The following is a 24,729-nucleotide window of genomic DNA, read 5'->3' as shown; positions in this document are numbered from 1 at the left end:
TCCCCCATTGTTTCTTGCCCCCTCCCTGCAACTAACCCTGTGATTTCTATTTCTGTGAATCTGTTCCTGTTTTAGTTGTTTGATTAGTTTGTTTTTGTTTTTGTTTTTTAGGTTAAGTCATTGATAGGTGTAAGCTTGTTGTCATTTTACTATGTATAGTTTTGATTTTTCTCTTTGTCTCTTAGATAAGTGCCTTTAACATTTCATATAACAAGGGTTGGTGGTGATGAACTCATTTAATCTGACCTTATCTGGGAAGCGCTTTATCTGCCCTTCCATTCTAAATTATAGCTTTGTTGGACAGAGTAATCTTGGATGGAGGTTTTTGCCTTTCATAGCTTTGAATACTTCTTTTTAGCCCATTCCTACCTGCAAGGTTTCTTTTGGAAAATCAGCTATAGTCTTATAGGCACTCCTTTGTAGGTAACTGTCTCCTTTTCTCTTGCTGCTTTTAAGATTATTTTCTTATCTTTAATCTTACTTAGGTAACTTAATTATGATGTGTCTTGTTGTGTTTCTTTTTGGATCCACCTTCTTTTGTACTCTGTGAGTGTCCTGAACTTGCATGTTTATTTCCTTTGCCAGATTGGGGAAGTTGTCATTCATTATCTGTTCAAATAAGTTTTCAGTTTCTTGCTCTTCCTCTTCTCCTTCTGGCACCTCTATGATTCAGATGTTGGAGCATTTAAAGTTGTCCCAGAGGTTCCTAAGCCTTTCCTCATTTGTTTGAATTCTTGTTTCTTCATTCTGTTCCAGCTGGATGTGTATTTTTTCCTTGTGTTCCAAATTGTTCATTTGAGTCCCAATTTCCTTCCTTTCACTGTTGGTTCCCTGCATATTTTTCTTTATTCTATTTTGTATAGCTTTCACTTCTACCTTTATTTTGTGTCTGTACTCAGTCATTGCTGTAAGCATCCTGATTACCAGTGTTTTGAACTCTGCATCTCATAGGTTGGCTGGCTGTCTCCTCATTGCTTAGTTCTTTTTCTGGAGCTTTGATCTGTTCTTTCATTTGGGCCATATTTCTTAGTCTTGGAGCACCTGTTACACTGTTAAGGGGTGCATCCTTAGGAGTTAGCCAGGGTAGGGCAACCCATATCACTGCTGTATTGTGGCACTGTACATGGAGGAGGGATCAGAAGGGGAACAAGTGCCTCTTGCTCAGCCTCACCTCACTTTCTGTCACTTCCCTCACTGCCCATAAGTTAATTGGGCCCTACTGGTGCTGATTCCAGGGTGGGTGGTTTTGTGTATGTTTTAGCACCATGTGGGTCTCTGCAATGAACTCTCCTGGGAGGCTCAGAGTTTTTCCTGCTGCCTCAACCCCTACAGGTTTCTACAGTCAGAGGTTTTGAGGCTTTATTTCCCCACCCTGGAACCCTGGGTTGCGTGGTCTGTCTTGCTTCCCAGTTTTTCTTTCCCTTTTATCTGTATGGGAATGTGGGACCATCTGGTCCACCAGCCACCACCTCACCCACCTTGCTGCGTGTGCTCTTCACCCTAGGTGCCCATCTTTGCCTCTCCTACATGTCTGAATGAATGTTTCTTCTTTAACTCCTTGATGGTCAGACTTTCATAAAGTTTACTTTTCTGGCAGTTCTGGTTGTCCTTTTCGTTGTGTGAGCAAGCAAAGCACATCTACCTATGCCTCCATCTTGGGTGGAAGTTTGCTGATCATCACTGACTTGCTGTTTACAGGAACACTCCCATCTGTCTTGGGAGAGATTCTCAGATGTAGAGGGCAAGAGCAAAAGCAGGGAGATCAGATAGGAAGGTATTGTCCTAATCCAGGCAAAAGATGATGGTAGGTTAGAGGAAAGTGGTAACTGTAGAGGGAAGGAAGATTTTTTTGCCTCAGCAATTGGAAAAGTAAAGTTACTATTAACAACAATTGGAAACATTGAGAATATTTCTTTAGTTAATTTAGTTTTGTGATGCCTATTAGACATCTAAATGAAATTGGAAGATGCAACTGAATGTAGAAGACCGGGGTTTTGGGAGAAGATTAAGGCTAAATATATGGTAGGACTCATCAGCGCATAGTTTGTATTTAAAAGCATGAAAGTGGATGCAATTATCAAAGGTAGTGACTATTGGTAAGAAAAAGAAGAGATCTAAGAAGAGAGCCCTGGGGAACCTATCCTTAAAGTTTGGAGGATGTGGAGGATTCACCAGGAGGCTAATAAGGAGTGGCCAGAGGTTGGAGGAAAAGTAGGAGGGAAGCAAGTGGTTCAATGGTGAGGGAGTGATCACTTGTTTCAAATGGTACTGTTAGATCAATAACATGGGGACTAACATTGACCACTATGTCTACCATTTGTAGGTTGTTAATGATGGGTACTGTCTTTAAAGCCAGGCATCAGGTACCTGACCCTCTGTAAGCCCTACCCTTTTTTAGAATGGAAGGGTTCAGGGACCAAGGACATGTGCCCACTTGGAGATCTCTACACTTCTACATCATGCTACTGGTTATCAGGGACTTCAGAATTCCCAGCCCAAATATCCTCAATCTGGCATTTAGGTTCTGCTTCCTAAGTCCATCTTCCTTAGAGTGATCTGCACCATAGCTATGGGCATGCCTCAAAGTGAATTGGGGGCACTGTTAGTGGGAATTGGGCAAAGTGGGTGTTGTGGATGGAGCCTGGAGGTTGGATTGGGATATTATCACATGTGCAGATAAAGTTTTTTGAGATTGGGACAAAACTATAGATGGGAAGAGGACTATACAAGTACAGGGCGTGGATCTTTTCCATTGTTACATTCCATCAAGATACTTCAAGGAATACTTCTAAATTAATACCTGGTCTTAATTGTCATTAGCAACATTTATTTAATTAAAGTCAGAGGATAAGACATTTTATTTAACACTATATTAGCATGAGTTACAAGTTTTAACTATTTAGACCCAATTTTTTATAAAGGAAGTGGAGAAATAGCTAGGTTTCTTTGTTTTGTTTTGATTCATTGTGTTCTCTTCTAAGATAGGGACAATTAAATAGACAGGATGTTTGTTACCTTAAGAAAAGGATTATATTAGTTTTCTAGGGTTGCTGTAACAAAATACCACAGAGTTGGTTGCTTAGGAAACAAGTTCATTTTCTAATAAGAGTTCATATTCTCTTAATAGTTCTGGAGATTAGAAGTCTAAGATTAAGGTATTGGCAGGTTTTGTTTCTCCTAGGGCCTCTCTCTTTGCCTTACAGTTGGCTGCCTTCTCAGTGTGTCCTCATCTGGCCTTTTCTATGTGCATGTGTATTTCTAGGGTCTCTCCTAAGTCTCAATCTCCTCTTCTACTACAGACAACAGTCACCTTGATTAGGGCCCATCCTCATGAGCCATTTCAACCTAATTACCTTTTTAAAGTCCCTATGTCCAAGTATAGTCTCATTATTCTCAAGTAATAGAAGTTAGGATTTCAACATAAGAATTTTGGGTAGATGCAATTCAGTCTATAATAGGGGTCTCAAACATTCTAGAATATGCATTTTGGGGATTCATCCCACCTATGAAATGTATGCGGCTTTTAAAAAATGTTGAATGTAGTGCTTGTGAAGCCTGTTTATGTTCTTGTAGAAGTAATGTTGCCTAGTCTGAAATAGTCACTAATTGATAATAATGTTTCTTGATATACAGGTTAAATGCTGTGGACTGAATTGTGTCCCCCAATTAAATGTCATATGTATTTGGAATAAGGAAGTAATTAAGGTTAAATGAGGTAATTTCCTTCTTTATACTTAAGTTAGCTATTTTTTCATGGTAGAATGGGAAAAACAAAAGGCATAAAACATTTTATGTTTGAAGATAATGCTTATTTTCTAGAATGCCAATCCATATCAAAAAGTTGTTTGAAAATGTGTTTTTATAGAAAACCATAAAACTGTTTATTTGTAATTTTGAATATTCATCTTCTCTAACCAAATAATATTGTTTCAAAATTTCTTTTTAATAATCAAAATCTTATTATCAGACAGCTAGAAACTATACCAAAGCATTCAGACATTCCTTCTTCGAATTATTTTTGCATTGCACATGTGTACTGTGTGTGAAATTCTGAGCCCATTTGAAAACAGATTTAGTAGTTCACAGTCAAACCCGAGGAATGCCTAGGACCTTCCATTCATTTAGGCTTTTCTCTTTAATTCCATTCTTGTGCATCCTTTCCATCCTCACATCGGGTATGTTATTATTCCCCTTGTCAATGTAATTTAACCTAGAAATAGTACCCAAATTATAGACAGAGATTTTAGTTATATATTAAGAACTGTTTTTACACCTGCATTCTCTTCCTTTCACATGATCAATTCATGAAGAAATAGTATCATAGAGCCTCTTGAACAAATCATAGTCTTCTATGATTTTGATTCTCTTGATAAGCTGTAGAATAGTAAGTTCTGTGATCTGTATTGAGTTTATCTATTGGAAGGACATCAAAGCTTCTTAGCTTGTTCTTCAGTGTCTTAATTGCTTCTTGTTTATGTTTGAAACTATGTGGTTAGATTGATTTTGGCTTATTTCCCCTTCTTTACTAATTTTCAGTTTTTCCTGCTGCTATGAAGTCTACTGAACCCATTTAAAAATCTCAAATAATGTAGGTGATTGGCAAGTGGGAGTGCTGTATTAGTTTCCATTGTTCCAGCTTACAACAGTCTTCAATTTGTTATCTGTGAAATTTCTTAAGTGTTTATTTGATAACATCACTGACACAGGTAAAGGACACTCCAAAGTCAAGGCATATCTGTCATTCCGTCTTATTTTACCGGAATAAAACTTTCCTAATTTCACTGGAGTCATTTTATGATACGTGGATTTAAAGGCAAATTCTCCCTTTGTATCTTTGTAAACTTACTTTAGTAGGCAGGATCCCCAGATGGCCCTCAAAATACTTGCCCTTGTTTACTCCTGTGATTAGATTTACATGCACAGTTGACTTGAAGAAAGTGAGTTATCTTTTGTGGGCCTGAGCCTTATTTCTTTCTGGAATAAGAGATTAAAATGATGGAATCTTTTACTCTTTTTAAAATAAATTGCTTTATTGAAATGTGTTATGGCTCATAAAATCCACTTAGTATAAATGTACAACTTAATGAATTTTAGTAAATTTACAGTGTTGTGCAATTATCATTATACTCATTTTAGAACTTTGCTATCACCTCAGATGTTTGCTTTGTGCCAGAAAATTTGCCAAAGAACACACATGCATATGAGCATATGCATACCCCTTGGACTCAGACAACAATGTGTTGAAGGGTGGGGTGGGGTGGAGTTAGGGCTTGGGAAAATGTGAGACACCTGTAATTATGTCAACAATTTTTAAAAAGATATAAATCATATATAAGTCTGTGCTCAAAATCCTCCAGTGGTTTCCTACCTCACTCAAAGTAGAGGCCATAAGCCCTATGTCACTCTCTCCCCATTCCTACTGCCAACATCTCTCTCTTCTTTTTCAACCCCACTGGCTTTTCTACTTTCTTTCAATACCCAGAAACGCTCCTGCTTCAGTACCATTTCTTTTCTGCACCCTCTGCCTGGGCAGTCCTTCCCCCAGAAGTTCACACTGCTCTCCCTGAACTCCTTCAGGTCTGTATTCACCGCCACCTTCTCAGACACACCTTCCCTGACCATTCCACTTAAAATTGAACAGACACACATGCAAATGTGGTAACATGGTGGATGTATAGGTGTCCTCTCTGTAATTATTTTAAATTTTTTCTAAGATTTGAAGTTTTTCATAATAAAATGTTGAAAGACATCAATACACCCCAATTCCCTTTTTCTTGCTTTCCCACTGCACGAACATCTAATATTGATTGTATTTATTGCCTAACCCACGCACAACATAGAAAATTTAAACCCCATTGGGGCAGAGGAAGGATTTTTGTATTTCATTCACTGCTTTATTTCTTGTAAAACAAGTGCCTATCACATACTAACATCAGATTCCTGGTTTTAGCATTGTACCGTAGCCATTTAAGATGTAACCATTAGGGGAAACAGGATACTAGGTACCTTCTTACTCCCACCCTCTCTGTGCTATTTTCAGTCTCCTCTGGGTTAAACATTATTTCAAAATGCATAAACATTAATATATATATAATGTGTCTCATATATGTATATATAAATATAAATGAGAATAAAATCTTGTATCCAGTAGCTAATTGATGGACTCATATTCTTGTGAAAAATTGTTAGATTTTATTATTAAATTCACTTTATTTTATCCTATTTTAGGAGCTCTTTTAGTTAAGGATATTATTTTGTATTTCCCTTTTTGTTTTGTTATATCAGATTTGGGCACAGTTTAGCTTTGCATATTTTTTAAATGCTCTAAATCAAATTTCGTTAAATTTTGTTTTGAAATTTTAAACTATTCGATTATGATTTTGACAGTACTAAATATTTCCTACTATAATTTAGAAATGTACCTATTATATTTTACATATAAATGTGTCATATTATAATTTATAAATTTGCCTATTTTGTTATGATAATCACATTACCATATTAATCACATATATTATGTTATTACATTAATATACAATGATATATTATTTCCATATTTGGTTTTTGCTTCTTATCTCTTTTTTAAATTTAGATTTGTAAGTGGTTTATCTCTTTGTAGGTTTTGCCCCCAATTTTACTTTATTAATTGTACAATATTGTAATTTTTATTTTATTATGTAGTTTTAGAATCTTCTACTTTTTGCTGATGTTGATATTTTGGCCTTATTTCTTTTTGTTTCTAATCTTTATAATTAGGTTATTTCTGTTATTTTTCATTTAATGGAAAAGACATGAGTTAATAACTTCAAGCATAGATTTTATGGTTCCTGTAAATTTTTTAACTTAAATTTTTATGATTTTAATTTTTTAAATATAGGTAGTGTATTTGTGAATTTTCTTTTTGGCTTAATTATAAATTTGGAGAGAATTTTAAAATACAGCTTTTGGTTTAAAATTTTTTAAAAATCTCTAGGTAATTGTAGTTAATTTAAATGTCGTCATTAATTTTCATCAGAGTGAAGGCTGTTTATGTAATTTGTGTGTTTTAAATTTTATTCTGATATTCTTTGTGACTTATCTTTGGTTGATTGTAACGTCACATGGGTGATTTAGAAGGTGCGATCTCTGCAAGTTCCAAATTTACTGTGAATTTTGCCTAAGTCAAATTGAGCTTTTAGACCTTTGTAATTTTTTGTGATCTCACTTGCTGATAATTAGTAGGATGCTAGTCTCCTATCTTCTGTTGATTTCCTTTATTACTGAAAATATTTTACTTTATATATTCCATATCAAATTTTATAACATTTCTTTAGTATGAAGTACAAAGGTATAAAACATAAAGATTGTACTTTTTATAACTCTAAAGAGGCAATCTTTAATATGACTTATTCTAATAAATTATTTGTAATATTTTGTCTTTTCTCCTTTTAAATTTGAGAGTTCTTTATAACTATCAAATAGTCGAATATTTATTTTTCTCGATACAAAATGGATGTCCTTGCCTTTTTTTTTACAAGTGGGAGTTTAATCCACTTATATTATTATAACCAATATATTTAATTATATGCTTTTTCCTTTTACATTAGTTCCTTTACCTTTTCTTTATTTCTCAATTGATTATGATTTTTATCCCTTTACATTTCATAGTAATTTGTAAGACACATTTGTGTTATCTAAATTTTACTAATGGTTAACTTAAAGATTATCAAATTTTTAAAATTCTTTAACTATCAAAGACGTAACAGGATAACTTTGGATTTGATGATTCCAGAGAAATTTTGCACAAATTCCTTGCCCTCCCTAGTTTTCAGAATTTAATTTTTAGCTTTTTGATATAACTTGTTACTGTATTTGGAAGTACAATATATTATTCTTTTCTTACAAAAATGTTTTTTCTATTCAACTTTGCAGTTTTGTTTGTAGTATTTATTTCCTGTTAGCTCATTTTGACATGTCAGCTCTTTCATTAAGTTCTTGAGTTTGATTCTGTATCTCTCATCTGAAATACCTTTTAAAGCCTAAGGAATAAAATAGTACAGATGCCATCCAATCTATTAAACTTTACCCATCTGTGGAGAGTTATTTTTTGAGAAAAGATTTACATTAAACACTTGCTGCTTTAATGTTAGTGAACATGTATCACAAAATTTCTTTGACTGAAAGATGATTTTGTGCTTATTGGCACATCTTAAAAACCTTGTGTACAGTTCAGTTAGATCCCTACAGGAGAACTCAGCAGTCTAAGATAGGATTTATGTCCCTGTAAGGAACCAAAAACTATGCTGTGCTCTTCTGAACTGCACTGCCTAATTCAGATACTCTTATGCATTGCACTGCATAATTCACATCATTCCTCTAGAGTTCTAGGCATAGACACCTTCTCTAAGTACTTTATCCTCCTATAAATTTTGTTTGAAGGATTAATGACACCTGTTGAGCAACTAACATCTTGTTGGAACTGAACAAGAATGACTGAATGGCATAGCTTGGCTCACAGATCTTGGCAGATGTGTACAAAATTGCTCTCCCTTCACTTAGGCCAGAGTGATGAGACTTTGTTATATTTTCATTAGCAGTTATAAAACCATGCATCGTTATTTTCCTGATTAGCCATCAATACCAGTTAAGTCTGTAACAAGATCACAGTTTCAGAATTTGGAGAATATACTGTTGATAATGACATCTAATTAAAAACAAAATGGCTTCTTATATTTTAAAAAATCTTAGTTATTGATGGAATTACTGCCATCATGCCAGACACTAGTACCCTTTCATTTCTTCTGTTTTATTTTAATTGTTATTACTTAATTATATAATAATCTGATGGGAAGAAAATTCTGAAACTAAGAGAGTGATTACAGTAATTTTTAAACAACATGCTGAAGTATTTACAGGCCGATTATAAGAAATCTCATTGCATCAGTTAGAGTAAAAGCTTTCTTATAACAGAGTCGCCATGGGTGCTAGGACAAATCAATGTAAGCAAATCGATTTTTCTTAGGTTTTTAAATGTTTAAGCCAGCACCTGGCCTTTGTAATATATCTTGGTTGTAGGTAATAACTAGGAATTTCAGATGAAGGATTAAAGTTTCTGAGTTAGTTATGCTACCTCAAATGATCCATTGGATGTGGCTGAAAATGCCAGCTTTAAATGTATTCATGGGATTAGGAATGAATACTTCTTTTGCCTGAAATCGTGTGGTTTAGCTTTAGTACTTACTGTAGTCAATCCATTTCTTTGAAATATTGAGCTGTCTGACAGCTTAAAATCCTAAGTTTCCTTTAAACTTGAGCCTGGCTTTGGAGGAAAAAGGGATAGTGTGGGGTGGATTTTATGTAAGTCTCTCAGAAGAAAAGTCACTGAAGTGCTTTTGCTGGCAGGGCACAGGGAAGACTAGCAAACTGCTTCATCTCAATCTTTGGTGGGTTTTTCCCTTAGCCTAGATCAACATTTAGTCAGATAATTGACGTCAAGGACACTGGAGTCTCTTGTTGGACCGTGTATCATTTTCCTTCCATGAAGAAAACATGGAAAAGATCCAAATACAAAGTTCACACTTTGCTAAGCCAGTTGGATATTAGGAAAAGTCTTCACACCCTTATACCCTTTATTCCCTGGCTGTTTATTTTTCATCGTAGTTGAGGGACTGAGTCTTTATAAATATCTCTTGATCAAATACCACCTTACAAGACTCCCTTCTTTGTGAGTGCAGCCAGGCACCACAGATGTATTAAAAACATATTCTGTGGAGATACTAACATGCTGGAGAAGCAGCGCCATGTCAAACATAAGTATCTAAATGGGCACTATTAAAATGATGGGAGCAGTAGGCTGAAAAGCCTGGGTTTAGTCCTAGACCTCATGCCTGCTTCTTAGTACATCATGGTTTTATTTGTTTCTTCATCTGTACACTGGAGGCAGCTTCACCTACTTTTGCTTAACTCAGAAATCTGGTGGTATAAGATTTCTGATATTGCTTATGAATTAGGAGGCCCTCTCCGTATACAGATTTTATCTTCAGTACACGTATACTTAACAATAGTCTGTTTTATACTTGAAAATATGTGGTAGAATGATATACTAACAATGAGGACATATTTTAAAAACTAAAAATAGAAAGAAAGAGTTCTAAAAAAAAGAATTCTACAAAGACCCTATATAGTGGAGGATATGCTATCTGAGCTTTAAAAATTCTTCACCCAAAAAGCCCAGAGAAGGTGAGAATGAGCAGGTCAGAGAGAGGAAATCTGGTGTGAAACAGTGGAGGGCAGGAATGGACATGACATGTTCAAGAAATTGAGAGAAAGTGAAGTCCATGTTAGATTTAATCCCCTTTTATTATAAGTATAAAAATGAAAACTTGAAGAGAATGACAATAGTCTGAACTTTTGTTCCGTGGTAATAAAAGGCTCATAGAGGTTGCATCTGAATTAACTGAGAATCAACAGGTTTTGCATTACTTTAGGAGGAAACTAAGAACTTAAGTGCTCAGGAGGATACAGAGTAAAATTAGCATTGTTTGGGGGGTTCCATATGAGAAGACTTCTATAGAACGGGATTTTTAGAAGGATGTGATAAAAGTGGACTTGTAGAGCCCTAGTCAGGTGGTTCATTGGTTGGAGTGTTGTCTGGTACACTAACAGTTGTGGGTTTGATCCTGGATCAGAGCACGTATCTGGGGTGCGGAATTAATCCTTGGTGGGGGCACATACAGGAGGCAGTTGATCTGTGTTTCTCACATCCATGTTCTTCTCTCTCAATAATAAAATAGAAGTAGATTTGTAGAAAAGTTGAAAGCCAGAAGCAGGGATCTGGGGGTAGCTAATTAGATGGTATGGTCAAAAAGTGCAGTTTGAATTGCAATCTGTAAAGAAGCACATTAAAGATACAAGAAATGCTAATGCAGATTCCTCCTCCATTCATCTTGGTTCATCTTACCCCTTGGCCCCAGAGCCATATGGAAACCTGCAGACAAACATTTTGCTGCCTTCTACCTGTTATGCTTTCTTAAGTTCTCTCCTGCCCAGAAATAGGAGGGTTGTGTTTTGTTTGAGACTATCCATGTTCTGGCCCATGTACCTCTCTCTAAGATTTCTTCCTTTTTCTCCCAAAAGGGAGAAAAAGACCCTGTGTTTCTGAAAAGACCCTGATCATTTCCTATCAAGTTGCTTTCCTTGTCTTTCTCCCGTCAGGTGTGTCTTTTCTCCTCTCAACCATATGAGTTCAGTCATCTTTCAAAGTCCATACCTTCAAAAATCTCTTTGTCTTGGAACGTCACTGGCTACTTTTTTGTTTTCACTTAGTAGCAAGTAGTTCTTTGTGTTGTTTTATTTGAATTCCTCATACTTTCTTTCTGTTGCTAGACTGAGAATATTGCAAAGGGGTTATGTCTTGTAACTTGCATCAAATTGCTCAGGACCTGTGCAAATGTGGTTGGTGATGATATCATAGGCTGTTCTTCCCTATGTGTGTGACTGAGTCTCACATAGACTAATGTTTGCAATTCTGTGTGTTTTTCCATTTTAAAAGAAAAACCAGAGCTGCATAAATTCGTAGAAACTTCTAAAATGTGAGCTTTGAAAGATCAGAGACTTTTTCTTTTTTTGGTTTAGCACCGGATTTCTACAGCTTACTACCAGGCCCAATTGTGGACTTAATACCCATTCGTTGAATGAATGCTGTCTTAATTTACTTGAACTGTAGGTCTTAATCTGGTACTTTTAAATATCTGGCACTTTTAAATATCTGGCAGGAGATCTCTGGAGTGTTGTCTCAACAAACAGAATTACTAAATGTCTTCCCAATGGCTAAAGGATAGCATCCAGCATCTCATCATTGTCTCCTAGGATAAGGAAACCTTGGTTTTTGTTCTGTTTTGTTGTTTCTTCTTTTCAGAAGAGGAGAGAAAAAATAAGGTGGCAAATTATAGTTGGTATAACCTGTTTTTAGCTTATTCCATGATCTGGGTCTTTTTATTATTGACAAGATACCACAATAGAACAGAGGAAAAATCCAAGGGAAGATAACTTTCCAAGATTTATGAACTTTTGTTAGACTTTACAGGTATTTATTCGAAGCTTGCTCACATTTCATGGTAAATGTTTTGCTTGCTCTACCCTCTGTGTTTCTTTTTATGGCAGCTTGCCTGGCACTATTCAGAAACTGGGAAGAATGTTGAGTATCAAGACCTTAAGTTATACATTTTTAGTGAAGCTTGAAGACCAGAACCAAAGAAACAGTTATGTGAAGAGACCACTGACTCTTCTCATTTCTCTTTTCTTTTGCCTGTAGCTCAAACCAGGGCAGAACAGCTGCAGGGACAGTGACAGTGAAAGCGCCAGTGGAGAATCCAAGGGCTTCCACAGGAGCAGCTCTCGAGAAAGGCTCAGTGATGTGAGTATTACAAAAAATCTCAAGCAGAACCATCAGACCATACATCCCTTGAATGAAGTCTCAATTCTCCAACACTCTGTCCCTTCTTATCACTTGGTATATCAAAGTATTATAGTTTACCCTTTCTTGATGTCCATGTGGTTGAGCCTTGTGTTACAGTGTCATTCCATTTTCTAGTTTGACCTAAAATGTGTTTTAACAGATTATAAGGTAGGTGGGAGTATTTGTCACCTTAGAAACTGTCAGGAAATTCACTTTTGTCTCTTGCCAAATAAGTGGCTGATTAGTCACCCCTTCCAACAGAAATAAAATGGCGAAAGGGATTACTACCAAACTCATGGGTGAAGAAATTACAAATAGCACATAGTTAAATGGCATCATCTCCCCATTGTACTATTGCATTTTTCTAGGGGAGAAACCCTTGTCAGAACACACCATGCCTCTCGAGGAACCTGTCAGCCCTTCTGCCCACTAACAGGCCTGATTCCCCATTACCACTTCCAAGAGCCACCTGGCCATCTTTAGAAACTTGCCTTCTTCCCTAACCCGTCATATGACAGGTTCTTGATCGATCCTTGCCCCTGAGAACAGCACTTAGAAACTTTCTTGTAAAATATACCAAGTAGGTAGAAAGTTTTATTAATAATATTGACACAGAAACATTATCAGATTAAGTGAGATAGTACTCTTAAGAAAGAAAATAGCAGTTCTGTCTCTGAGTTTCAAGAAGAGGAAATAGTTTTTGGATGTATAATAGAAGCAAAACCCATTGTCTCTTATCTTCCTTTTTTATAATGCTCTGAAGCAGTTGTCGTCATTATGGTGCATAAGGAGATCTAGTATATTAAGTATTAGTACTTATTTTTTACCTAAAAATTAAGTAAAGTAACTTTACTACTATCCAATTTAATAAGCAAGGAGCAATTCATGTCTATAATTTATAAACATTCTTATGTAGGAATGTGCTCATAACTTTTTTTACTGAGAAGTGTCCATAAGCACAAATGGTTGGAGACCATTGCAGCACATTGAGTCATTTCTCCATCAGGTAAGGTAGACAACCCCCAAGAATCAGCTATCTTCCTACACCTCTCAGGAAAGTGTGTGAAATGTAGGGTGATATTTGATGTGTATAGCATTGAATTCTTACAAGAATTAAGTTGAGTAAACTAAGTATAATTATTTCTATAGTACTCTTAATATCTTACTTATAGACAATCACCTCCCCTTATTTTAATATTAATAATGTCAATTAACTCAGTCTTTGCTATTAGTATTAATATGTATAAATAAGAACATTTCTTTGTTTATATTTCATTAATTTTGTGATAGAACTGTAATGATAGAAATTATAATGATAAATCTATAACAGTATTTCTTACCTGTGTTGCTGGCAACAATACTTAATCCTTAAGTAGCTGTTGTTCTGAGATTTTGGTTTGCTTTTAATGTGTGATCTTATTGACCTGGAAATGTTCCCAGAATTAGTCAGTCATAATTTCATCATAGACTAGGTAAATGAAAGCCACATTAGCTTATGGGCAAGAGCATAGTATTATAGTCATAGAGATCTTTTGACTGGTTGCCCTGAATTTATTTTCCATTAGACAAAAAAATGGCAAAAGATATCCCATTATATAGGAAGATTTAATATTGTTAAGATGTCAATACTACACAAAGCAATTTTCAGATTCAGTGCAATCCCTATGAAAATTACAGCAATCTTTTTTGCAGAAATAGAAAAGCACATAGTAAAGTTAATATGTCCTATCATGAGGCCCCTAGCAGAAAACACAATGTTGAAAAAGAAGAACAAAGTTAGGAGACTTATACTTCCTAATTTCAAAATTTACTACAAATCTACAGTGATCAAAATAGTACGGTAATAGCATTAGAATAGACATATAGACCAATGGGATAGTATTAAGAGCCCAGAAATAACTCCATTCACCTCTGCCCAGATTTTTGACATGAGTGCCCAGCACATTCAACTGGGAAAGAATTTTCTCTTCAACAGATGATGCTGGACAACTGGATTTCCCTGTGCAAAAGAATGAAGTTGGACATCTGTATCACACCATGTACAAAAATTAGCTCAAAATAAATCAATGCCCCAAATATAAGAGCTAAAACCATAAAACCCTTAGAAGAAAACATATGAGGTATGGGGGCAACTTTGCCCCATAAAGTCCCCCATCCACCAAGGATGAAAGTAAACACTACCAAGACATGATCTGCTTGGGAAGGAAAGATGACTGATCCCTCAAAGGGGAAGGGCCAAGAGCCCCCTGCCCAAGGGGCTTTTATTGGGTTCGTTTGCACAATAATACACGTAAGGATCAAACAATAGATATCATTCAGAGAACTATGATGGCTTATTCTCAGTCACGGTCAGATAGCTAAAGAGTCATAAAACTTTGAGGAACAGACTTTTTGCTTGGATCCTTCTCATTTAAATGAGAGCATTCTAAACAAAGCAGGTTTCACAGGATTTTTACATATTCTTTCTCATGCCTGATTTACCTGGGATACCCACCCTTTCCAGCATAGGGCTGCACTGCCTTCTCCATCATAGGTTTTTAGGCTTAAGTGGATTAGAGCCAGGCAGAACTTCTCCCAGATGGAAATGGGGACTTGGGCTATGTCACAATAGCTGGGGAGATGAGGATCCATCACTCCCTCTTTGTCAAAGCCCCCCAAGTCCTTCCATGATGACCTCCCAAGTGATCATGTCTGGCCTAGGTTGCCCTTCTCTGAGGGGTCGTACCCACCATGGATATTGACCATGCTTTGGAGGCAGGGAGATGAAGCAGGGGCAGCATCTGCTGCCAGAGACAAGCTTTGTCTCCTGCAGCTCACATTCTGGATGACGCTCACTTAGCAATGGGAAGCAGTTACAATTCCTGAAACCAGGCAGAGTGGTTCTCAACAATGAGGAAATCTTTACAACCTTGAATTTGGCAGTGGATTCCTAGATATGATACCAGAGGCATGCACAACAAAAAGGATTATAGAAAAATCAGATTTCATCAAAATCTTTTGTGCATGAAAGTGCATTATCAAGAAAGTGAAAAGCAAACCTATATATTGGGAGAAAATATTTGCGAGTCATGTAACTGTTAGATGTTTAATATCTAGGTATATAAAAGGACTTGAATAATTCAACAGTAACCAACAGTCCAATGCAAACATGGGCAAAGGACTTGAGTAGACATCTGTGCAAAAAGTAAATAAACAATTGACCAAAAAGCATATGGAAAATGCTCTTCAGCATTAGTCATTAGGGAACCGCAAATATAAATCATAATGAAATACCACTTTGTATCTACTAAGATAGCTATAATTTTTTTCAAAAAGGATAATAACAACTGTTGGCAAGGATATGGAGAAATTGGAACCAGTGTACATACTAATGGGAATGTAAAATGGTGCAGCCACTGTGGAAAATAGCTAGGCAGTTCCTCAAAAAAGCTAAGCACAGAATGCCCACATCCCCACCAATTCCACTTTTAGGTATATACAGAAACAAATTGAAAACAGGTTCTCAGATACTTATCAGCTAGTTCATTGCAGCATCATTTACAAAATCAAAAGGTGGAAACAGCACAAATGTGTATTAGCAACTGAATGTATAAACAGAAAATGACATATACGGAGAATGGAATGTTATTCAGCCATAAGAAGGAATACAGTTCTCATACATGTTATACCAATGAACTTTGAATACATAATGCTAAGTGAAAGAAGCTAGATGTAAAAAAGGACAATATTGTATGATTCCACTTTTATGAGTTACCTAGAATATGAAAATTTGTAGAGACAGAAAGTAGAACAGGAGTTACCAGAGATCCGTGGTGTGGATGGGGAGTTACTGCTTCATGGTTACAGAGTGTCTGTGTGGGGTGGTGAAATATTTTACACAAATTGTGACTGAATTGTGCACTTAAAAATGGTTAAAATGTCAAACTTGTGGTATATGTGTATTTTACCACAATAGAAATAATGTTAAAAATATATATTAGGGTTGTAATAATCCTGCCAGTGTACAGAATAATTTGAGTTTGTGTTGCTTAGTATTAAAATTCATACTTTTACAAAAATATTATTAAAAATAAGAGGAAAAAGTATAAACAGCCTTTAGTCTATAGCTAATTTTTCCCCAGTACTGAATACTCTGCTTAATTCTTGATCGTTTTGTAAGGGTTCTTTCCACTCGAGGTTATGGGAATACTAATGATTCCTTGCTGTGTGTGACCTCTGGGGTCATTCTCGCTGCTCCTTTTCAGTGGCTTTTCTTTTCACTTTAGGTTGTTTCCTCCCACAAATGTGCTGATATGTTTCAGGTGAAGACTAGAGGGGAACCTTCCTCTGATTTCATGATTCTCTACTGCACTCTCATCTCTCCCATCTTCTATTTTGCCTCTTCAAGCTGCCTTTGCTTTCTTTGATTATCAACTCTTATTTTCACAATTCAGGGATGCTGTGCGCTCCACAAAGATCATCTCCCACCCTATATCACCCTACCCCCCCCTACCCTGACAAGAAAATTCTCTCCAGGCAGTAAACTGGGGCAAAGGTGGGGTCATCTCACTTACTTCCCTTCTCTCTGAGATTACTGTCTTGTGCTGCCTATTGTCCAGTTCCTGCAAACCCTTTTCATATACTTTTGTTTGTTTCTTTAGTAGCTTAAATTTAGGCTACTAAAAGTGGGAGAATATATTTGGTCTCTGTTAGCCCGCCTTGTACATTCTTTTTTTTCAGCTGAGGTAAAAATTCCCAGAAGTCTTCTACCACATTTAATGATATTTTTAAAAGCTTTGGCAGTTGAGACGTTCTCTTAAGTGTAGCTAATCAAGATACTGCATTAGTTACGCTTTTTTTTTTTAATTGGACGGGCCAAAGGAGTAAGAATAAAGAATTTCATTGTAGCTGAAAGATTTTTATCTATGGGTAAAGCTTAAAAACCAATGTGCATGGCTTTTCTAAATTATGAATTGCCCTATTGCCAGAGGGATTATTTATCTATAAGCATTTTCAGATTGTCCACATCAAGGATACATAGTAATTTATTTAGGTTGGTCACAAGGAAAAAGTTAAGAGGAATAATAGAACATCTCAGTGTTTACGAGGAATTTTTCAAGGGGGAAAATACAGCTTCTGACATATAGAATTTTGCAACTGAGGAAGCAGTCAGAACTTTAAGCTCTTGGTATATTTATGCTCTTGGTAAATAAAACAAAGTCTCAAATTATGAAACGATGGTGGGCATTTGTAGCAAACATCAAGTCTGAGTAGCAGTTCAGCTGTTTATTATCTATATGACCTTAAGGAAAAGAACTTGCTCTTTCTGAGCCTTGGTTTCTTTATCTTTGAAATGGATATAATTTCACCTATTTTATAGGTCTCCTTTAAAGATCACCTGGGCCTTTGTATCTGAATCACATAGCATAATTCTTGGTGCTCAGAGCACATCATCTGTACTCAAAAATATTTATCATCTTTGTTTTTCCATCAGATTTAGAACTTACCTTGGCAACCTTCTCTACTCCTTTTAAACTTAAATTCCCTTGTAACTGTAGACCCGACAAGATCTGCTTATTTCAATCATGACAAACATGAAGCTACTCCAAAACAAAATCCCCATTATCTTATGTCTCCTCACTTATTTTTTCTGACCCCTGATCTGTTCCTCTTTCTTTCTCTGTCCTAGTATTGGATCCCAGAGCTGGTATTCTCAAAGTCAAGCTCTGTTCCTTTCTCTTACTTATTCACTTAGTTACTCTCCTTTCTCCAAAAACTTTGTTTCTGGAGAGGTGTTCGATATGATTATCCTCTCTTCAGCACTAATGATGTTTCAGGTGCTCTCACCATTTCTTACACCAACGGGTCCAGTGATTTCTCAGCGATTTTATGTGCCCAGGCATTGTTTCCACTTCACTGTGCTCTGCAGTGCTTCCAGAATCGTTTTCTTAAGAGTCAGAGCTAACAATTAAACTTTCTTAAGATCTTTTGGTCAAAGTCAGCATTGTTGAGGATTATCTGCACAGCTCTCGAGGGGAAGTAGGAAGTTATCCCTGCATCATTCCTCTCCCCTTCTGTTTCCTCATCTTTGTACCTTACAGGTAGTCCCCCTGAACCACTTTCACTTTCTTAAGTAATATGTATTTTCAAATCATTCTACCTTTGTTACTTCTGTTTCCTCTTGTTTATTCTTTTTCTCTTCCTTTTCTATTTTTTCTTCTGCCAGGCCCAGTGTCACTTCTTATAGTAAACCATTCCCACCACCCTGTGGCAGTAAACTCATTTAATACTTTATTCAAATTAGTGTATGGAGGTGACTCTGTTTTCTCTCTGAAAGAATTTTGGATCAGGTTTTTAGTTAAGAGAAAGCAGAAATATACTTAATACTTTCTAAGTGTTCAAGACTTTGAGGGAATTGAAGCATTTTGGAGACTTGTGAAAAGGGATTAAATTCCATAAATCTTGGGCTAAACAGTTCTCTAATCTTACTGTTCTGTCACTTTTTAGTCCATTTAATATAGTCACAGTTGATGTATTTCTTCTTTTTTCTTTTCTTCCAGCTTTTGAGGGCTTTATTGATGTATCTATTCTGCCATGCCATCTTTCATCCATCCGTGCAAGCCTCTACTCTCTCCTTCTTTCTCCTGATCCTCCTCCAAATCTTTATTGAGGTTTTACTTTGTGCCTTGTTTACTAGCTACTGTTAAGGAAGAAACATAACAGGTAACACAATCAATAAGCTTCTCTGTAGTTTAGAAAAAAATCTAATCCAGTCCTATGAAGGATTATGGATACTCCATTTTTCCTTTCTTCTTTTATTTTTGTTTGTGCCAGATGTTTCCCTTACTAGTTGGCGTATGCCCTTTTCTTTTCATGTATCATGTATGTATGTGTTTTCATGGAAATACCAGTGTTTTGATTGCCCAGAAGTGTTTATCAGTACCTTTCCTGTGTCAGATATGGTTTTGGGCACTTGTGGTTGAGTGGCGAACTAGATGAACTCACTGCCCTCATGAAACTTCCATTTTGTTGGGGGAGACAAACAACAAGCCTGTGGGCAAACAATAAAATTATTCCTGAAGTAACACATTTTATGAAGTAAACAAAAGAGTGATGAGGGGTGGAAGAGTTTATGTTGCTGTTTTAACTAGGGTGATTGGATTAGTCCTTTCTGTGTAGGTGACATTTGAGCTGAATCCTGAATAAAGAAAAGGAGGTGGGCTTGTGAAGATCTATAGGAAAAGCATCCAGGCAACAAGAGTGACAAGCTCAGGCCCTAAGTCAGAGTGAGCATGACATGTTTGAGGGCAAGAGAAAAGGCCAGTGTGGTTATAGAATGGTGAATCATCACGGGATGACCACATACTTATCAGCTACTCTTAAGGGGGAAACAGAGTCTACACCATCAGTGAACTTCTCTCTATTTAAGGAGAAAATCTAATCCAGACTTGTGAGGGACTCTTGATAGTCTGTGTCTTCTAGCCTATGGTAAGGAGGCTAGGTATTTTATTAGTTTCCTGGGTTACTATAATGAGTAACCACGTATTTTAAAACTAACCACGAATTTTAAAACAACAGAAATATATTATCTCATAGTTTTCAAGACAAGAGCCCAACATTAAGGTGTCACCAGGTTTGTGATCCCAGTGAACCCTCTACAGAAGAATCCTTTGTTTCCTCTCCTAGTTTCTCTTGGCTTCTGGCAGTCCTAGGTATTTCACTTGGCTTTTCACTGTATCAGTCCAGTGTCTGCCTCTATCTTCACATGGCCTTCTACTGTATTTGTAGTTTTGTGTGTAGTTACCTCTTCTATAGGAGCAACAGTCATACAGTTATACTGTTTTAGGACCTGCTTTAATCCAGTATGATTTCAACTTAAAGACTCTACTTCTAAACAAGGTCATTATTTCAGTCAGGGTTCTCAAGGGAAACAGAGCCAGTGGAATCTGTAGACATACACAATTATGGAGGCTGACACATCTCAAGATGTGCAGTCAATAAGGTGAAGACCCAGGAGAGCTGATGGTTAGTTCCAGTCCAAAGACTGAAATGTTTGAGAACCAGAAGAGTCAATGTTTCTTTCAGTTTGAGTCAGAAAGCAGAAAAAAACTGATGTCCCAACTTGGAGCCAGTCAGAGGAATTCCCTCTTACTCTGAGAAGATGGTACTTTTGTTTTGTTTTATTAAGCTGGTTCAATGAGGACTACACTCATTAGAGAGGGGGTCAGTATACTTTACTCTGTTTATTTTTTGTTATTTTAAAATATATTTTATTACTTACAGTTTTACAATTATCCCAATTTCCCCCCTTCACCCCCCATTCCACCTAGTACCATTCATTTACCTCTGGCAATCCCCCTTCCTTAGTTCATGTCCATGGATCATGTATATAAGTCCTTTAGCTACTCCATTTCCTATACTGTACTTTACATTCCCCTGTCTATCTGTACCTACCAATTTATACTACTTAATCCTTGTACCTTTTCCTTCATTCTTCCCCTTTCCCTCCCAACTGATAACCCTCCAGATGATCTCCATATCTATGATTCTGTCTGTGTTCTACTTGTTTGCTTAGTTTGTTTTTCAGATTTAATTGTTGATAGTTGTGAATTTTTTACCACTTTAATGTTAATAGTTTTAATCTCCTTTTTCTGAAAGAAGTCCCTTGAACATTTCATCAATAAGGGCTTGGTGATGATGAACTCCTTTAGCTTTACCTTATCTGGGAAGCACTTTATCTGCCCTTCAGTTCTAAGTGCTAGCTTTGCTGGATAGAGTAATCTAGGTTGTAGGTCCTTGCTTTTTATTACCTAGAATACTTCTTGCCAGTCCCTTTTTGCCTGCAAAGTTTCTTTTGAGAAACCAGCTGACAGTCTTATGGGAACTTCTTTGTAGGTAACTCTCTGATTTTCTCTTGCTGCTTTTAAGAGTCTCTCTTTATCTTTAACCTTTGGCATTTTAATTATGTTATCTTGGTATAGTCCTCTCTGGGTGCATCTTGTTTGGGATTCTCTGTGCTTCCTGGACTTGTCTATTTCCTTCACCAGACTGGGGATGTTTTCTTTCATTATTTTTTTTCAAATAAGTATTCAATTTCTTGCTCTTTCTCTTTTCCTTTTGGCATCCTGTGATTTGAATTTTGGTATGTTTGAAGTTGTCCCAGAGGCTTCTTAGCCTATCTTTGTGTTTTTGAATTCTTTTTTTTTCTTGCTTTTCTGACTGGTTGTTTTTTGCTTCCTGATATTCCAAATCATTGATCTGATTCTCAGCTTCATTTACTCTACTGTTGGTTGCCTGTAATGTGGTTTGTTTTTTGTTGTTGTTGTTGGGTTTTTTTTTTTGCTTAGTATAACTTTCATCTCTGCCTGGGTCTTTTTTTACTGTTGAACTACCCAATGACTATTCCTTGAGTATCCTAATAACCAGTGTTCTGAACTCTGCATCTGACAGATTGTTTATCTCAATTTTGTTTAGTTGTTTTTCTGGAGTTTTGTTCTGTTCTTTCATTTGGGCCATATTTCTTTGTTTCCTCATTTTGGCAGCCTCCTTGTGTTGTTTCTATGTAATAGGTATAGTTGCTTTGACTCTCTATCTTTAGTAGCATGGCCTATTGTACAAAAGCACACCATTAAATTGAATGAGGTGGAGCCTTAGGTAATTGCCAGGGTGAGGCAACCCGTGTGAACCAGGTTGATGCAGTCACCAACATGGTGTCACTGCTTTGTGGCTATGTGTGGGGGTGGGCTCATAAAGGGGATAGTGCTGTGTCTGATCTCTGGAGTTTTTTTTCTGGAAGGAAGCTGACCCCTGGCACTCATTGTGGTGCCACACACTTCAATTTTTCCCCAAATACCACTGGTACCCTTCCAGCTGCCTCCCTAGTGCTGAAGGCCAGAGGGAGCAAATTTGCATAAGTCCTAAATCTATCATAGGTACTTAAAAGGAGACTCCTTAGAGTCCTGCAGTTTCTTCAACTTCCCCAACCCCAACTGATTTTTATAGCTGAAAATTATGGTGACTTATATTTCTGACAGTGGAATCCTGGGCTTAGTGGTCTGGTGTGGGGATGGGATCCCTTGCTCCCCAGGTGTCCCTCCCGATTTTTACCTACCACACGCTGATGGGGAACTGCCTATTCTATGTCTTCGTGCCCCTGCACTTCTCCACATATCTCCATGTCTCCACCCCTCATACCTGTCTAGATAAATGTGACTTCCTTAATTCCTTGGTTGTCAGACTTCCATACAGTTTGTTTTTCTGATGATTCTGAGTGTGTTTGTTTTGTAGTCTAGTTGTAGTTTTTACTGTGGTTGTGCACGTAGGCGAGCCATATTTACCTCTGCCTTCATCTTGACTGGTAGACCAGTCTGTCTATGTAAACATAACTCATCCAGAAACATTCTCACAGTAACACCCAAAATAATGTTTGATCAAATATCTTGGTACTCAGTGGCCTAGTCAAGCTGACTAAAATTAACCTTCACAATCACATGCTGGATTTTAGGGGGATACTTTTGAACCCACTATAATGGATTATTTTCAAAGCCTCTGAAAGATATTGAAAGGAATCTTGTTACAGTTTTCACTTTATAATGAAAAACTGCAGATAAAGCATGAAATCAGTGAGAGAAACCAAAAAGGTTGTTCAGTATAGATGAGAGCTGGTGACAACTTGAAGTGGTTATAACAGAGGGTTGGAAAAGTGAAGTTGGAAATGACCATATTTATCATACCTAGAACTTTTTTCAAGTTGTTAGTCTCCCTCCATTTTTACTTGAATATTTCCAGTAGCTCATTTCCCCATTCAGATATTCTATTTCATGTCTTTAGCAGCTATTAGTAAGCATATCCCCAAGACACCTTTGTTAGGATCAAGATTTCAAGTTCTTTAAGTTGTCACTGTTTCCTGAAACACTACAGAAAATCCAAAGATGGGCCTGTTTCATGACCTTTGCAAGAAATGTACTTGGCCATGATCCTTATGCTCTTACTAGGGAGAGAAAAAAGCATTAACATGGAGGTGGTTAGACAGGGATGTCAGACACAATTGGTGATTTAGAACAATTTAAAATATTCTATTTAAATTAGCCCTAGGGTCAGAGCACACATCTTATCTAGGGGTGGAGCACATACCCGTTTCACACCCAGGGAGCTGTAATAGTAGCTGTGGACTCTCTGTAGATCTCTAATGAATGGAGTACATCTATTTTAGATGGATAATCAATTTCGAAATCCCTTGTTGTAGGTAAGCTGTTAACACAGAAATGTTAACTTCATGAGTTTAATGAGTAGCTTCAATGATAGCTTTGTGACAGAGATGGAAAGAAAGTCAGGTGGGGGGTAGTGAGAAAGAGTAGAATGGGCATTTAATGAATATCCACTTGTAGACTAGAATGTCAGCAGCAACACTCTCCCTCCCGGAAAATGTCTTTCAACTGTGCATCCTATTACAATTCCTACAGCCCATAGTACTTTGGAGATTGAGACAGAATGTGTTTGTAAGAAACCTCTCCTTTGCAACATAATGAGATCGAGGTGTGTAATTTGCAGAGATTGCTAGAGCAGTGGTCAAGTCCGAAAAGAAAAAAAAAACCCACAGCAGAATGAAAAGACCATGTTAAACAGGAAATGACTCTTATAATGAGCCCAGAAAGTACATATCACAGTCAGCTGGCTGGCATTTTCTGATATTTTTTTGTCTTTTCAAGCAAAGTGCCACTTTTTCCTACTCTAGCTTCTCAGTCTCGCTATACCTCTAATTTCAACCTAGTACATTGAAAATATTGATGAATTGACAACTCTGCCACTTGAAGAAATAAGAACAAAGGCTTTTTTGTTATTCAAAGGATGTATTTGTCTCAACATGGGTGTATGGTATCATTTCAAATGCTGTTGTGTGTCTTTGTTGCATTAAAAAAATCTCCTTTAAAAAAATCTTTTCCAGCCACATTTTGAGTCATAGGCTTTTCTGGATTCTTTGGATACTTCTGCTACATAGTCGGGACGTTTTGCCTTCTCTCTTTAAGCAATAAAAAAGGGAGATCCATTTTCTCAGTAGAAATTGTTGAAATCATCTCTATTTCATTAAATGGTTCAGTGGTCAGGGTTAGGGCTTTACCTCTTGGTTGTATGATTCCTCTTGTATAACATGAAAAAGCAGTACCAATCCCTAAATGCACATCTGTAAATGTATAACTAATGTAACATCTTTCAAATAAAAAGATGTTTCTAAACATTGAATTCTTGTAGCATAATCTGTTGTTGCCCGGGTTCGAGGTATTCATGGAACTTCTGATTTGGAAAAATGTTACTGC

General features: G+C 36.7%; 1 protein-coding gene across 5 annotated transcripts in view; it reads left to right on the top strand.

Annotated features, from left to right (window-relative positions):
• The window catches only part of AUTS2 (activator of transcription and developmental regulator AUTS2), a 1,159,817-nt gene that overhangs the window by 519,353 nt on the left and 615,735 nt on the right, over positions 1-24,729 (top strand). For all 5 annotated transcript variants that reach the window (XM_053663485.1, XM_053663486.1, XM_053663484.1 and 2 more), the window contains exon 3: positions 12,293-12,394. In XM_053663485.1, the coding sequence (XP_053519460.1) occupies positions 12,293-12,394 (102 nt within the window). The remainder of the gene's footprint in view (positions 1-12,292; positions 12,395-24,729) is intronic.

Source organism: Artibeus jamaicensis, unplaced genomic scaffold (genome assembly GCF_021234435.1).
Source record: "Artibeus jamaicensis isolate MK-2021 breed Jamaican fruit bat unplaced genomic scaffold, CSHL_Jam_final contig_3182, whole genome shotgun sequence".
NCBI lineage: Eukaryota > Metazoa > Chordata > Mammalia > Chiroptera > Phyllostomidae > Artibeus > Artibeus jamaicensis.
Note: the sequence above shows the minus strand (reverse complement) of the source record. Positions and strands in the feature narration are given on the sequence as shown.